This window comes from Athene cunicularia (assembly GCF_003259725.1).
Source record: "Athene cunicularia isolate RWA chromosome 4 unlocalized genomic scaffold, athCun1 chr4_part2, whole genome shotgun sequence".
Taxonomy (NCBI): domain Eukaryota; kingdom Metazoa; phylum Chordata; class Aves; order Strigiformes; family Strigidae; genus Athene; species Athene cunicularia.
The window spans coordinates 27,758,182-27,772,838 of record NW_020799099.1 but is presented as its reverse complement, the minus strand read 5'-3'; the positions used below and the strand labels follow the sequence as shown (position 1 = coordinate 27,772,838).

Below are 14,657 nucleotides of genomic sequence, written 5' to 3'. Positions count from 1 at the left end.
GGGGTGTCCCTAATAGAATGACTTTGCTTTTCATAACTTAAGTAATAGGAGAGAAACATGCATAATCCTTCTGCTAATAACTGGCTCCAAATAAGACATCATGCACTGTGACTACTTGTTTTCTGTGTGCTTACTCTACAATTAAAATTTTCCCTATTTTCCTTGTCTGGCAATGAAAAATGCACACTTTCGCTTCACATCAAACAAAAACAACAATGGAACTGCAATATTACAAAATGTATATCTCAAAACACAAGTGGACATCAAAGCACTTGCTAAGCCTTGCTTTTAAGATTATTGCCATAGTAATAATAACTGCATAATAGTGAGCATTTTTGAAACAATGATACAATTTTTTTTAATTATATTCAAAAGAGGCAAAAAATTTTGCTTAAAAAAGGGGGATGATATTTTTAAAATAAGGTGAGTTTTAAAAGAAAAACTATTTAAAAACATCTTAAAGTTTACAGATAATTCTTCTGCGATTAATGCACAGAGTGAAAAAAGTTTCATATTTGCATTATAGAGTAATAGAGGTAATGTCTCACTGTTTTTCTGGATAATGTAAAAATAGCACAGCAACAAGACAACTTGAAATATGTTTAAATGACAAGCATTTCCCTTTATATATGACTAATGATGCAAAATCTTAAACTTATGATCTTACCTTATCTATTATTTTTAATGCTATATATTTTTATATAATGCTATATATTTTCTATATAATGCTATATATATTTTTAATGCCTACTAGTCAAGCAGCTTTATTACTTATTTTATGAGTTTTGAAGTGCAGCTATACTCATGCCATGGCAATATAACAGCAGTAAATGTTGCTGTAACACCCCCAGCTTTGCTTGCTACATTATTTTTACATTTTCCCTCATATGTTAGCCAAAGAAAATTAATGAAAATTTTTCACACTGACACAAGCTTTTAAAACCGTATGTGGCATCATGAATACTTAATACCTCTAGAATTTCTGTTCTGTCACACAGAACAAGATTCCAACTTCTGTGAACTACTACAAATATTTACTAGTTTGGGCAAAAGAGTTACTCATGTGTGCTCAGTGTCATCATAGGAAGGGAAAAAGTAGAAGGCTATTTTTCTTCATCAAAGTGTCTTTAGAAAGTACAAAGATGTTCCTTAAATTCTGGAGCATGGTGCAGCAACAACTGTGCGAAGCCATTTAAAATTACGTACGCAGATAAACACAGAAGCATCTTTTATATTAATATCGCCATTGAATTTTGAAACATCCTGCAGAGCTTTTCTCTGTAGTCTAAGTGGCAGTTATTGAAAAAATGCAATATCAAATCCTAAGTTCAATTAGCCCTCTCCCCTATATTTAAAATCACTTAATTTTTACAAACGTCCACATCAACATACTTATAAGATAAGCAGAACAAAATGGCCCCATATGCAGCCTGCTAAAACCAAGGCTGCTTTAGAGCAAGGAGGCATTGTCAACTGAAGCTCCACGTTTTTCTGCTTAAAATACTGACATGCAGATGAGACTTCTAGAAATTTATTTATTTGTGTCTGGGCAGGTGTGCACACAGAACTTAATTCACCCCTTATATTCCTGCCTTGGGTCAACAGCATACTAAAAAAAACATAATCCATGTAGCAATTTATACATGAAATCTTTCAATGGTGTTTATTTAGGAAGAGATTTTACATCAGAGATTGCCAAGCTGCAGAAAAATAAGCAGTACAGAAATCAGCTAGAAATACTAGGACCAATAACTGAAGGCCGTTTGACAAATACAAATTACAGTGAAGTTTGACTACTTTTCTCCTACCTAGCAGAAGATAGGCTATAGAGACCCAAGGTGTGTGCATGTACATCATCTACTGCATTAGGTCATCTTACAATAACCAGAATATTTGAAAGTCAAACCTTAACCGCTGATTTATGACAGCGATAGAATGGTCTTTGCTATAACACCCCATAGTGCGAGAGATTAAGGAGGTTACTTTCTTTGGTAAAAGTGGTAGATGTTTTGGTCATTTGCTACATTAAACATGTTATCTCTGCATGCTTAACTGAATAAAACCCCAGCTGGAACATTGAACCTCCACTTGAAAAAAACAAATCATATTACTCTAACTCAGGAGTTCCTAAATTTAGTTTTCCCTGGGTACCATCATCACAGAAAGAACAGTAATGTACAATACTAATGGAAGTGGCAGGTGTAGGAGTGACATTTAACTGTCTAAACAACCTCTTCCTTCAACAGGAAAGAGGTAGATAAGTAGATTTTCTGTATACTACTGCTGACATGCATGCCACTGTTTGTGAAACTACACTTTAGTATCCATTTATATAGGAGCAGCAGCTGTATTTGGAGACCTTGGAAACACTCTGCTAAAGGGAAATATCTGAAATCCTTTCCTCTGAAATGCAAGAAATCTCTTCTCACAAAACTAAAAAAATCACAACTAAAATAACCTCCTGGTTTGGAAACGAACTAGACTGAACAGGACAAACTCCTGGAGTCAGACAAGAGAAAACATTTGCACAAGTTTACCAGCAGGCAAGGAGAGGTACACCTAGCATATAGGCTTCTACAGTTATTAACAGAAAATAACACTGCTTTCATTTTAGCTTGCTTTTTGTTCTGCTCCTATAGCTGTGATCAGCTTCACTGTTAATAGAATTACTGCAAGTCTTCTCTGTTGCCTTAAATCCAGTGGACCGCCATTTCCAGATGCAAAGTTAATTATTTAAGTAGGACACTTTACAAAGTCTCTGCAATCCATAAATTCATGCATTTTTCTTTTCCTCATGGTTCTTTAAGAGTGAGGATGACAGAAAAGAAGGTCCTTCTACATTATTTATGGATATTTCAAACAAAAGCCCCCTATAGTCAGCTTCTTATTCAAAGACCAAAAAAACCTAACTAAAAATCTGCTGGTGATGTGGGTCAAAACTGAAAAGGCAAGCACACCAGGGAGCCACATCGAAGTCTGACATCTAGCTCTTTCCTGAACAATCTAGAAGAGTAAAGAGCTACTGCCTGCCAAGTATTTGGAAGATGCTTCTTTCTTCCTGGCTTGTTATCAGTATTACATTAGGATTTAGAGGTCAAGCTGTACCTTGATCAGTGAAGCTGTAGAGACAAAGAATGTACAACGCAAGTTTTGAAAGAACCTTTTTCTACTTACGTGTACAAAAAAAACCCCAAATCAAGAGCACAGAAAATGTAGTTTGGTGTAAAATGAGAACAGAGCTGATGGTTCAGCAAACCTAAGACATAGCTTAACTATGAAATAATTCCCACAGTTCAATTTACACTCCCCCAAAAATCTAGAAATTTATTTTTTTTTCAATCACAACTAAATACATCCAGTTTTCAGGTACAATGTCTTTCATTGCCCTGTACTCAAGCCATCAATCCCACTACCAATATTAAATTTATGTTCCAGTTCTTCAGCCATGTTCTCTTTTTCAGACATTACCATGCCCTTTCAAATCATCCCACGTTAGACCTTTCTGACACTCATGTAACTCCTACAGCATTTGGTAGGTTGGCAGGCACGCAGCAGCAGATAGGCATTCAGGAAACAATGCTATGGATGGAGTCCTAAGAGCACAACCCAGCTCCCATTCTCCTGGCTCTACGGGAATAACAGCAGCACAGAACAGTAAAAGCCTATTTTTAACTATAAAGCAAGCCTACATGACTAAACACACAAAGGAAGCAGACCTACAAAATAGCACAATGACATTTTTTATTAAATCATTCTTCAGAGGAGGAATAAAAAGCTTTAATCCATTTTCTTACTCGCAAAGTTACAGCATGGAGTCAAGCTATAAATTAGTAAGTCCTACCCAAGTCACTGTGTCCAAATGAGCCAGTGCACAGCACCTGTGCTTGTAAGCAAGCAAGCTGAAGGGCTACAAGTCAGATAAAATGAGGCACTGTTTGTAGACTGAGTGAAAGAAATCACAGGTTGAGGGATTTTGACCACCGGGTTATTGCCTGGGTTTACAATGAGGTTCTTGTCCACCTCTGAAGATCAGGTAACTGCAGTTAACAAGAGGACATATTACTGCTACCAAACACCAGCATTTGGTCACCAGCCAACCCTGGGGCAGTTGAAGTAACTGCAGGTTGAAAGTTAAAAGTGTCACATGGAGATACATTTTACCATTGCCATAGCATTTGTCAGCTTATTAACAGATATTAAATGCAGATATAATGTAATACACTTTGCACTTCTTTGCATGCTAACTCATGAGCGTGCTTTTCCTCTATTTTGAAAAGCGCTTGGCTCTTGATTCAAGTCAAGAAACCGGGGCTGAAAGAGAAGGCTGGTGCTAAACCAGTTTTCATATTTCAAGTCTAAAGGAGAAACATCATCTCCATTACAAGCTGCAAATGCCATGGAGGTATGCATATATTTGAGTGCAGTCACCATAATCCTCACACTCAAGACAAAATCCTCACATTTTGTCAAATAGTTGAGAGCTTTCTGTTGTCATTTACAGTAGTCACCAAACTGGAACTCGGAAGACATGTAAAGGAAAAATCAGAAAGCCCCTCTGAACTGAAGGAGGGGCACTCACACTCCTATCCACTAACCAGCACAGGGACCACGAAGCACAGGAACTACTGAAATTTCTATCATAACAGAACAAATTATTCAATACCTTTTTAAGGCACTCCAGACAAGCTTTTGTAGGAATGGCATATTACAGGAGCATCAACTTGACTGCCAATTACACAGGACTTGGGAAAGTCTAGAAAACTAGCCAGTCCAAGCTGTGAAATTTAGCAGGCTAGTCCCCATTTAGAAAAATCCTCTTTCCCTTCTCATGAAAACGGAACTCAATATACTGGGATTTTGTGCTCCAACATCTGCAATGGAGACCGTGGCTGACAAAAAGATGCCCTTACTTTTAGCTTTCTGACCAGCTTAAGGTTTAGGCCAAGTAGAGAATGCTAGGTTAGCTAAACACTGTGCGGCTGATTCACAGTGGCAATCTTCACGTTTGCAGTGAGAGCAACACAAAAAGACAGGTGAAGCCTTTTGGCCAAAGGCTGGACCCACATTCTTGCATGTTACTACCACAAGTGCAAATTACAAACAATACTTACACAAACTTTTGCTCTATCTTCCAGTTATTTCACCAAATGCAATTGGTTGTGATCCTTAGTCTTTAAAAAAAAAAAATCAACCAACAAACCAAAAAAACCAGTTCATCCCTATGTCTTGATTTATTAGGGACTAAGTAGCATCACTATTTGGATCAGGTGCTGTGTTAACATAAGGCTATTTACCTTCAATATCACCCACATAAAAGCATTGTAATCTGTTGTCCTTCATCTCCCCTTCGAGTATTCCCATACAAACATGGGTTTAGGGAAGAATAACACAACTGATAGATTCTAGCTCCTGGGCATAGGGTTCAGCTTTCACAAGCAACCCACTGAGTGGAGACTCCTTCTGTACAGTTTATTTTTCCTGTGGTTCTCAGCTGCATCATCACCATCTCAAAATGAACAACCAAAAAAGACTACTAGCAAGCTGAAAAAATTGGAAGAACCACCAACAATCTAGTACTGGGATACCATATGAGTACCAGTTACGTTTCAGTAACAGACTGAGGTTAAGCATGCAGAAGTTAGAATTCTAAAAAGCCTGCAGACCTGCAGGGGTCATGCCATGCTTCTTTTGCACTACAGCTACCAGACTCTTCTAAATACAACATTGAAAATGAAGAGTGGCAGCTACAAGGTTCCTTGGTTAAGCGTAAACCTTGAGACATTAATATTTCATTTTTCTCAAATCCTTAACGTTAACTTTACTTATCATGCAGGGTCTTCACACTCAGTAGTATGTCTCATCCATTGGCAGTAAAGAACACTAGAAACTGCATCAGTATTACCCTTACCTGAATGAACTTGTGAAATACCCTACTGTCAAGGGCTTTTTTTCTTTCTTGTAGTATTACTTCTATTAATGTTAAAATATAGAGAATGCTAACAAGAATGTATCAATAATAGTAAGTGAAAAGAATTAATAGTCTGGTTATATATCTGTTCCTTGCAGATACCAAATCAAAATCAGAGACTTTAATAAAATAATCCTGAGATCCTAAAAATCTGGTATTTATTTCAGTCAGACAAAAATCACACCACTGTATATTTAGTAAGCATTAGCAAAATTCGTTCAGTTTTTCAAACATCTGGGATACTGTTAAGGACTAATTTGTAGCAATTTAAAGCCTAAATACACTAAGAAATTAAAAAATAAAAAATTTAAAAAAAAAAAAAAGGATAGTTAAAGAAAAATAATCTTTAAATAAGCCTAAAAAAATTTGTCCTTAACAGTTTCCAGGCATCAACATCATTCATTTTCCCAGAGCGCTGATTGTCTTAACATATTTTAAATGTTTATCCAATTCTAGATTAGAAATCAGAATTAGCTCTTATTACTAAAACACGTACAGTTATCTTTTCATATTTCATCGATTTTGTAGACAACCTGTAAAGCTATCAAGTACAGAAGTATTTTGCAGATGAGCTTCAGGTCATCTCAGCAGCAGGTAGAGAACAGGAGACACTTTGCCTCACTTTCGCATACTGGAGTAGTACCATTAGCAGCAGCAATCATAAAGCAAAACCAAGCAACACAGCTGACAGCAGTTTCTAATCCTCTTATAAACTACATATTTCTTTGCATGTCACTATCTGAGATTCCCTGCCTTAGATAATTAAAAATTAAATTTAAAGGGGAAAAAAAAAACACAAAACCAAAATTTACTTCATCTTGCTGGAAAATTTTTACAGTTCAATTTGATAAACTGCTAAGTTTACATCACTTGGAAATTGTTAAAGTACAAGCATAAGTACCACTGCTTAAAACTCTTGAGACAATATTCTGCAAGGGAGTGCAAATATTTTGCAGATGGAAGAATCAAGTTGAGGTTCGGAGGCACAGGATTTCCTCAGCTGACTATGCTTGCTTCTAGTTACAATGGACTCCATGGTACTCTTAAGTGCACACAGCCAATCCCCTGATATTTTTAACCTACGCTACTTAGAACAACATATTCCATTATCTTCCGCTTTTTAGAGCTTCTATTATTCCTGTCTTTATTAACTCCTAGAATCAGGAACAAAACTACAGTATCTTAAAGGCTTTAGGATTTTTTTGTTTCTTTTGAGCTTTGGCCTTTTGTTTGGTGGGGTTTTTGTTTTCTTGGATTTTTGGGGGTTGGGTTTTTTAATTGCTTGGCTTTCTTGTTTTTTTAATTGCTGGTTATTAGCAACCCTCAACTTGAACTGGATTTTCCAGCATGCCTGAAGATCAGGTAGGAGTGCCTACAACTCAGTAATGATGAATAGTACTAGTGTGTTGGTCTCAAAATAGCATTTTGGAAGAGGCTGGCTTTCTTTTTCAGGTTCTCATCTATACTATGGCTACAAATTACACAATCATAAATATCGCTTTGCAGGCACTCTAACCACCAACACTAGATTTTGCCACTTGGGAATGTAAACCAGAACCCATAATACTGATTATGTTAGTTTCTCAATTCTCACTGAGAGACCTGAACATTTCCTACTTCATAAACTTGTTAAACAATTGTCCTACTGGGAGATCTTCTATGCGAATTATCCATGCTGACCTGAAAAAATTCTCTAACTTCTTAAGTAGTAGCTGAAAAACAGTTTTGTGCACACATAGATAGTGGCTTTTTCGGTATGTTGGGGTTGTTTTGTTTGTTTGTTGTTTTTTCGTTTTGGTTTTTTAGTTTTCAATTTTAAATATGTTGTGAAATTCCCAGATCTTGAAACAGTAACAGAAAGATGGCAGGACCTCTCCTACATGCCAAGTATGCTTTCACTGCCATCTCTACAGGTCACTAATACATTCACTGTCATTCCTATGAAATGACCCAGATTTCACCATTTATAGGCTTTTGAGAAAATCTGCAGTTAAATGTTGTCCTGGAGAACAGGAATTCAGCCAGGCTCCACCACTGATCTCTGGTAGGATGCCAAGCAAGTCACTTAAAATCAACTTTTCAGATGATCATTAGGCTGCATTATTTATTCAAATAACAAAATCCATTCTTTGAAGAGTTACTTAGGCCTAGCTATACTTGGAAACAAGCATCTTAAGTTCTCAAAATTCCGTTCTTACTTTTTGCCAAAGATTTGCTTCAACAGATCTACCTGAAAAATGAAAATAATGCACACACACACCCCACACACACCACTTTAATGAATTACATGAACTCTGTAGTTCCAATTACCTTAAAAAGCCAAAGAAGAAAAAAAAAAAAAAGCTTTAATCTTCTGAGTAGGACTTGAATAGTACGCCATAAACACAGCCTGGCCATTTGAGCAATGAAGCTAGCCCAAAATATCAAACAGCTGCTCATTAAACCAGTTATCCATCTTGAGATGTATCTTGTGGAATATATCTACTCATGTATTAAATACTGCTTAACAGATGCATCTATGAAGAGGTGAAACACTTCATAATCACATGAAAAATCCATAACTTCTTTATTGGTCTTCAGGGAGGATTTTTTTTTTTTTTCCTTCACAGAAAGTAGAAATTAAGAGGAAAGGAATAATCAGAAGGGGTCAAGCCAGAAATCTGGCTTCAATAAGTGATACAAATAAAGATGCCTAAAAACAACAGAAAAAAATCTGTATCAAGGCCCAGTGCAATGTAATTCATTAAGATGAACAAAATCACAACCATTAGCAGCTACAGTAGCTAACAATAACGAACTTGTCAGAGTTCGTTTTCATGCAACCTTTTTTTTTTCCAGAGATATATATATTTTAAAAATCCAGATATGATGCCACCTTAGATTGTTCAGCTTACCAAGCATAGCCACCTGATCACAACATCACACTCTCTTTCCCACATCTTATTAGTGCTGTCTGATGGTCACTCAAATGACAAATAACTATCCCTAGGTTACATTTATTTTTTGAGTTATAGAACAATAATGATGATCTCCTCCAGCAGCAGACAATTATGCTTATTCTGTACAGTTCTACATTTCTTAGGAAAGCATGGTAACCAGCACCCTTATTAGACATCAAACTAAACCGTATTTGAACAATCACCACCCCAGACTTTTCTTTAAAACACCACTTATTCCTGAGCATGAGGGGGGGGCCCTAGCGCAGGGCCACAAGTCTTTGTGAACTAAAAAATGGTAAAAACAAGCTAAAGATGACTTACTGCTTTCAGTACTTTTCAGTAATTCAGGACAGGTCAAGCACATCAGAAGACTGTGGTACCTACATGATTACTAAAGGACAGTCACTGGACTGGCAGTGGAACACATCCTTTACTAGCAGACTTTATTTCAACACCCGAAGTAAAAACGTAACATACTTTTTTACAGGTTGTACAGAAATCATGCCAGTGTAGTCTGCAATTCATGAATTGTTAATCATTACATAGTCAAGAAAGAACTAGGCATCTCAAGTCACATTTTTAAAAGCCATTATACCTGTCAAATTTTTTTTATTTTTTTTTTTAATGACCTTGAGTAAGGTTCCTACAAACAACCCACACAAGAGAAAAGGAGAACTGAGATATAAAGATAATATTTTAGAAGGTCTGAGTCTACTGTGGAAACCTTCATGTGATTTTTTCACATAATAGAGAAGGTGTAAGATGCAACGCAAGAAGCTTTTCAAGAGATCATTGCTTTAACATCCACAAAGCAACAGTTTTTGAACCATCACTCATTCTCCTAACATTTAAGATTAGGAAAATTATAATGGAAGTACTACAAACCTAGTTGAAAGAACTCTTAAAACCAGCAAGGACACAGCCACATAGAATGAACCTACTGAAATACATGAAATCTGGTTAAGTTCTTTAAACAAAAGAAAAAAAGCAAAACTATTCTTCCAACAATCCAGCTTTCATGTCTCTGCCATCTTTCACCCAGCACATACTTTTTACTCCCTGTTCAGCAGATGATAACATTCGTGTATCGAGGAACATCAGCCATAGATCACTACCTTCTGATAGGTGCCTGTAGCACTTCTTCAGTCTTCCAGTTTATGAATTATGAGGCATATAGGACTAGTACACTTGATTGATGCTGATTTTTTCTTATATTAAGTAATCTAGGAAATACAACTCAATTTTTCACTTTTCCTCCTCCATTTTCACCATATGATCAGTCTGCATATCATTTTTACAGAACTGTAGATTTAAAGCATATCCCTCATTCCCTAACTAAACTAGCATGAAATTAAGATTTAACAGCATTAACTAAAATTAATTCACATAATTTTGTGACACCTTGCACAGGAGGATTTTGTATTCAATTCCAGATTGTCCCAGCAAATCAGGCTGTGAGACTCTAGGTGGAGATGTCACAGAAGTAATTAAGGCTCTCTCCTTGAAATAAGATCACATCAGAGATCAATAAAAGATTTAAGAGTCTGGGAACATACCAACATGAAAATAACTCATCACCAAAAATGATTAATTCACTAAGTTTTCCTTTTAGGCAAAGCAAGATAAAGTCTGTATACCTTGAAACTCCAAGTTTCCTTCCCTCTCTACCAAGAATTCACATCTTTCAGTCCCATTTTCCAAGCAAAGTAACCTCTAACCTGGAGAACAAGCATGGAAAGTTTCATTGACAAAGTGGTATTTTTTGCTGAGCTACATTGTGTCCTAACAGTTTCATTCTAAACTTCTACATAAGCTCTAAATTATGGGTTTAGTTCATGCAAAATCTGCCATTGCATGCCAGCCGTATGTCAAAGTATGATTTCTATCTCTTACATATATGCGGACATTACTTGAGGTAAACTATTTTTCTTGTAAAGCAATACCTTGACCTTTTCCTTTTTACTATTCCTACAGTTTGGTCCAGAGAGTGAAATTTATCTCTGTGATTTAATTAACTCAAAGTAATACAATTCAAATATGACAGAGCTTGTAACGTAGAGTCTAAAATGCCAGGTTAATTTTTTATTTTATCTATAAGCAATCATTTTATATCTGTTAGAGTTGCTGTGTTAAGCTGTGTTAATCAACCTAGAACAACTCACCACCATTCTTTAGAGAGTAGAGAGAGCAGGAAAAACCAATACATATGGAGCTTTCTCATTTTATTCCTATTTGCAAATTCAAGGTATCCTATTCTATTTCAGCTTCTTCAGTTCTTGAGTTTCAGGAGGAAAGGAGATTGGTTTGGGGTTTTTTTTAGATTAAGCTCTAAATATTTCATGAAGTCCAAATGATTTAGTAACATGAACTCCTTTATACTTAGAATGTAATTAAGAAGAAAAAGGAACAAACCAGTCTACGACAAGAAACTCATGTCTCCTAAATGTATAAGAAAAATCCACTAGATTTGTTTCTAGATTACTTTCCTATTTCTACCCAAAACTGAATTGAAGAAAATTTTCCTCCTTTACAAAGTTTCTGCTATCACCTTACCATATTTACGATTCTTGTATATGCTGAATATACTGTAGACATTCCCATGCACAAACACACACAGTATGCACAGAAAAAACATATATCTTTTCAAGAAACAAATTGTAAAATTTATTATATTGAACCATATAAAATTGAGCATGAAGGTTTAAACATGCTAACTGAGCAATAAAAATCTATACTTCTAGAATCATTTATTATCGTGTAAAACCTAAATTTCTAATTCCTGACACCTGAGGCCTTGTTAAATAATGTTTGCTCTTCTGCTTATGAATGCATTTTTCCCAAACAATAAACACAAGCAGCCTATGGGATTAAAGCATGACAAAGGTGTAGCTGACTCATGGGATCAATTAGAAAGCATCAGTACTTACGCCTTTTGTTCATTCCATGTTTTACTAACAGTTTCTGCATTTTCAGCATAAGTGTACCACAGATGTTAAACGCCATGCTACAAGGCAACAGCACACTAGTACTATACACTAGACAGAATAAATCTATTCTTATCACCACCTACAATTACATCACTTGTTACAGAGCTTGAATATTTCTTTAAAGTTTTAACAAATACATAACAATTTAACTGAATGCTCATCGCTTGTATTCCGATGAAATTATGTTAGCATTTTTTCAGCAAATTTTTAACATTCAAAAAAACCCCACAGAGTTGCCTTTTCTGAGCTAAAAACAATCTGAAATACAGCCACCAACTCTAATGCCACCTCAGGTACAGCTTTCCCTCGAAACCCACTATTAGATAAATTCACAAGCAGGAAAGCCCGCGAGCAGGATGACAAGCAGTTTCAATCTCCATGCAGTTTGCCTGTGACAGGTTATTGATAGAACAAATGGAATTTGCAATACTTACTGAGTGTTTCTCCTGCTGGCCCATAACTCCATGGTTAGCTGGGATTGCAAGTGGTTTCATAATGAAGAAACATAAACTGAACTGAATTTACACATCATGTACCAATTTCTTATGGATGGCAAGTCACCCTCTACAGCATTAAATTAAAAAGCGGAGGAGGGGGGAGAATCAAGCTGGAGCTAAAAGTGTCACTACTGGTAAGCTCAAAACCCCCCTCGCACTTGTAGTGCAGAGCAGCAATCCAAACGACAGCGTTAGTCTCCATTTTTGTAACACTGAAAGTCTAAGCATGTCAGGACGTACAGAGCCTGATGAAACCCTACATATCCAGCATTCATCCAAGGGAACAAAACCATTCCCTAAGCCTGAGGAATGGGAAGAAAAGAAAAAGGAGGAAAAAAGCTAAAATGGCTGACTGCACAGAGACTCCCTCAAAAAGGCTTAATACAGTATTATATTAGTCAGGGTGCAGGAACCAGCCTCCAGCATTCAGCCAAGCATTGTTAATACTCCTGTTTCATTTGCAATCACACACACTCACACACGCAGCCTTCCCCCTCTCCACCACTACCCTACACTCCCCCAAAATCAGGGCAGAGCACGCGAACAGGGACCTCCTCCCCTGGCTGCTAATGATGCTGACAGAGTAGTGACCAGTGATCTCTGTTCCACTCAGCTAACCAAGTTTGCACAATTAATCTTAGCAGCATGACATTGATGGACATTTAATTTTATGATGCCTGTTCCTTGCAATCAAGACAAGCACATCTACCGCCCAAAGAGTCAGCAACAACAATACAACACAGTCACACACACACAAAAACCCAGAGAATCATGAGTCTGAATGCAATACGCCAATATAATTACGTTATTGTGCTTACTTTGGAAGACCATGGCTGCAGGCAGTTGGCATAGCAACGCACAAGGAAAGCCATTTCCTGGGTAGAAAGAATGCTTCCTTTTCTAAATAAAAAATTCCTCTTAGGATACAAACGGCATTGCTGCTTCCTGCAGAAAGCAAAGACACTGTAGTCTGTCTCTTAACCTGCACACAGGCACACACTCAATGCAGTTCGAGTGATGTAAGTGGATTGCTCGCTCTCTCTCCTCTCCCTCCCTCTCCCTTTATCCACCGAAATATTCAAGTCAAATGGAAGACACATTCCTTGAGGCTCACCCCCTCGGATACTTAACCATTTCACTCATTAAGGTAGAGATGGACAATGCAGATAAAAGAGCAAGCTCTTGCCTGTATCTGGTATCAGCCTCTGAAGATCAAGGCAGCCCCAGAGGGGAGGGATACGTTCGCTGCTGGCTCCTAAGAATATCACCGAAGTCAGGGTGGGAATAAGGACCCACATATACCTCACCAAATCCTGAAGTGAACATGACTTTTCATGAAGATGAGGATAAAGCAGAGGGTTTGACATCACCTCCCTTTTTCCCCCACCCAAAAGAGTGCTGCTGCAGAGCTGTAAACATTGTTATCAAGTATTTATAAACAGTGCACTCTCGGATTTTCAGCAGCTTCGCCACTTATGCAGGCCACAGATATCCAGGGGCTGTGGCAGGTAACGTCCAGAACCATTTAACACATCATTTAAAGTCCTTCTGAATATAGCTCCTGTTTCTCCTTGCAAAACTAACGCACAAATTCCACTAAAAACAAAAGACCATGCAAGATCTGGAAGAGACTGACATACCTATGGCTTTTATAATTCTCTCTGCCTGTAATTATATCTTAAACTCAGAAATTTCCCCAGTCACTCTCATTTATACTGTACCACTTCTTATGTTATACTAGCAGCATCATACTGCAGAGGAGCTGGAACGCAACAGGGAATATACTCAAGCTGTAAACTAATTGTCAGCCCTATACAACACGCATCTTAAATGCCAGGAATTCACGCCACTTGACACAGGGGAGACCAAGCCAGGGCAAACAGGAACATGCCACTCTTCCACTGGGCTTCAACTTTAGTACAGTTCTCTAACACGTTTACAACATATTCTTTAAAATCAGACACCATCTGTGCTTAAAGTAACCTCAAAGTTGTTTGGTTTAGTTTTTTTAACAAGAACAATAGGGAAAAAAAAAAAAAAAGCTTCACAGCTGTTACACAGGCATAAACACACAGGAAAAAGAACGAATACTACAGAATACTATGTCATAAAGTCTGCAGCTGCCTTCCACCAAAATAACGTGTCCACCAATAATGAATTTAGTTTGTAACACAGTGATTTCTTTTGATACTGATGCCTGCTAGTAAACGAGGCTGCAAAAATAGGTGGAAATGAATTCTAGTAAAGCAAGAAAAGATCCTGAAAT

The 14,657-nt window shown here is 37.1% G+C and overlaps 1 protein-coding gene across 11 annotated transcripts in view; it reads right to left on the bottom strand.

Annotated features, from left to right (window-relative positions):
• RAPGEF2 (Rap guanine nucleotide exchange factor 2) overlaps positions 1-14,657 on the bottom strand; it is a 127,350-nt gene that overhangs the window by 56,662 nt on the left and 56,031 nt on the right. For 2 of the 11 annotated variants that reach the window (XM_026847606.1, XM_026847608.1), the window contains exon 1: positions 12,329-12,895. The exons of 5 other annotated variants lie outside the window; for them this stretch is intronic. In XM_026847606.1, the coding sequence (XP_026703407.1) occupies positions 12,329-12,388 (60 nt within the window). In that variant the 5' untranslated portion in view covers positions 12,389-12,895. Of the gene's footprint in view, positions 1-10,544; positions 10,626-12,328; positions 12,896-13,209; positions 13,337-13,693; positions 13,761-14,657 lie in introns of those variants that run through there. 4 more of the 11 variants (XM_026847605.1, XM_026847607.1, XM_026847609.1 and 1 more) reach the window with 4 other exon arrangements.